This window comes from Pinus tabuliformis, chromosome 4_2 (genome assembly GCF_031772625.1).
Source record: "Pinus tabuliformis cultivar Carrire ecotype Pingquan chromosome 4_2, CPIR1, whole genome shotgun sequence".
Lineage (NCBI taxonomy): Eukaryota > Viridiplantae > Streptophyta > Pinopsida > Pinales > Pinaceae > Pinus > Pinus tabuliformis.
The window spans coordinates 981,876,741-981,878,644 of NC_142304.1; the positions used below are offsets into that span (position 1 = coordinate 981,876,741).

The 1,904-nt window shown below is 47.1% G+C and overlaps 1 protein-coding gene across 1 annotated transcript; it reads left to right on the forward strand.

Annotated features, from left to right (window-relative positions):
* The first annotated feature begins 469 nt into the window (after nucleotides 1-469).
* Nucleotides 470-1,120, forward strand: LOC149172960 (uncharacterized). The gene has a single exon (XM_089426519.1). It carries the CDS (start codon nucleotides 470-472, stop codon nucleotides 1,118-1,120), a length of 651 nt encoding a protein of 216 aa, XP_089282645.1.
* Nucleotides 1,121-1,904: the final 784 nt, after the last annotated feature.

Below are 1,904 nucleotides of genomic sequence, written 5' to 3' on the forward strand. Positions count from 1 at the left end.
CTATGGCAAAGCCCAAGCGCTGGGCTAAAAGCGGATCTAGGGCCGGATAAGGAAGGTAGACTTCAGGCCATAACGAGATCCACTTTAGCAAGGGCAGGGGCAAACCCTCGAGAAAATCCGGAGGCAGAGGGTCGCAAGGCGAAGGAGGGTGGTAGGAAGGAAGATCCGAGAAGTATTGCAGTAAGGCAGCCAGAGGAGGAAGGGCTTAAGGAAGGGGCAAGCGAAGGCGTAGGAATCGAGAAGATAGTGGGGTCCAGATAGGATGTGATACCCCTTGAATCTGAGTTAACAGGTAAGAAGGACTTGACGCAGCAAACAGAAGGCTCAGGGGGGGTGGATGTTGTGAAAGGAAGAGAAAGAAACCCTAGGCGACAAGTAGACTGGTGAAAAGAGAAAGAAACAAAAAGTAATTAAGCAAAATTCAGAAGCAAATCTGGTCCTTGGAGTGGACGTCCAAATCGAGGAAGCAATGGAGGTGGCGGAAAACACTGTGGTTGGACGAGCTAGAGGAAAGAATTTTTCGGCACAATTCATCCAGAATTGGGCTGAACAGCAATGGCAGAAGGATTCAGGGAATTCCTTTAAAGTTTCGGTGCTAGCAAAAGGATGGTTCATGATCCAATTTGACAAGAAGGATATGGTGGATTGGGTACTGGCGAGAAATTGGGCTTTTGGGAAACGGCCCGTGCTATTTAGACGATGGACTCCTCTGTTCGACGCTCAGCGAGAGAAGGTAGACTCATTTCCAGTTTGGGTGCGCGCTCCTGGGTTGCCGCCCTTTCTATGGGTTGAATCAGTCTTCAGATCTATAGGCAATACGATTGGCTCCTACCTGGAGGCAGACATGTCTTTTGTAGAAACCAGAAACAAAGCAATGGCTCGGATTCTGGTAAGTCTTAATCCAGGGAAAGGCCTTCCAGGGAACATAAAAATCCACTATAAAGACCTAGTCTTTGATCAGCTGTTGGACTATGAACACCTGCCTTTCAGGTGCCATAGTTTCCATGAGTATGGCCATTTGGCAAGGGACTTCCCCATGGGTTATCGACGCAGAAGGAAACAGAGGAAAGATGAAAAAGCAATGCAAACAACAGGCGAGGAAATAACCCCTAGGACATAAGCGACTCAAGTGGAAAATGACATGGAGGTGGAAAGGACCGAGGAACAGAGGGCTACGGAGCAGAGAATGTTCATAAGTCAGGGAGCCGAAGAAGGTCCCCTCATAGATCCGAGCCAGGCAGACCTGGAAGCAACAAGAGAAGCTCATGAAGGTTTGATGGGTACGCATCTGGTCTTTAATCCTCCTTCTTTGCATTCTCCAAACGAAGTAAAAGAAGCATGCTTTATTTCAAATTTGCATAATCATGCATCTATAGATCAAGAGGGGGTTGAAACCATTATTGCATCTATCCCCAAAATCAATCTGAACTGTGAAGGGCCCTCAAAGTCTACCAGTAAATTCGAAGCAAAAATCCCTGTTCCAAAATCTGACTGTCACTACAATCTTCGATCCCTTGACAAAAGACCTGCGGCTGGAGAACCTATCGGAGGCATAGGTATGGAGATTCCCCAGACCTCTAGGAAGAAGTCAAGGGGGCGGAAGTCCTTTCTATCGAAAGCACAAGTAAAAGCAAAATATGATATGGAGGATGGTAAACAGATGTCAATTCCTGGGGTGCTTAGAGCGGCGAAACCCTGTGAGGAGATTCCAAAATGATCTGTCTCTCATGGAATTGTAGGGGTTTAGCCAGTAAACCCAAAAAACTGGCTTTGAAGGAGTTGGTGCAGCGATACAACCCTGATCTTCTCATGCTGCAGGAAACTCTAGGATTGAGTTCAGAAGTAGTGACATCTTTATGTTCTTTGTTCCCGGGGTGGCAGTTTCAAGCTTTGGATTCACATGG

What these genes read in the sequence shown, in the direction of transcription:
- LOC149172960 (XM_089426519.1), top strand. Translation starts at nt 470, where the DNA reads ATGGAGGTGGCGGAAAACACTGTGGTTGGACGAGCTAGAGGAAAGAAT.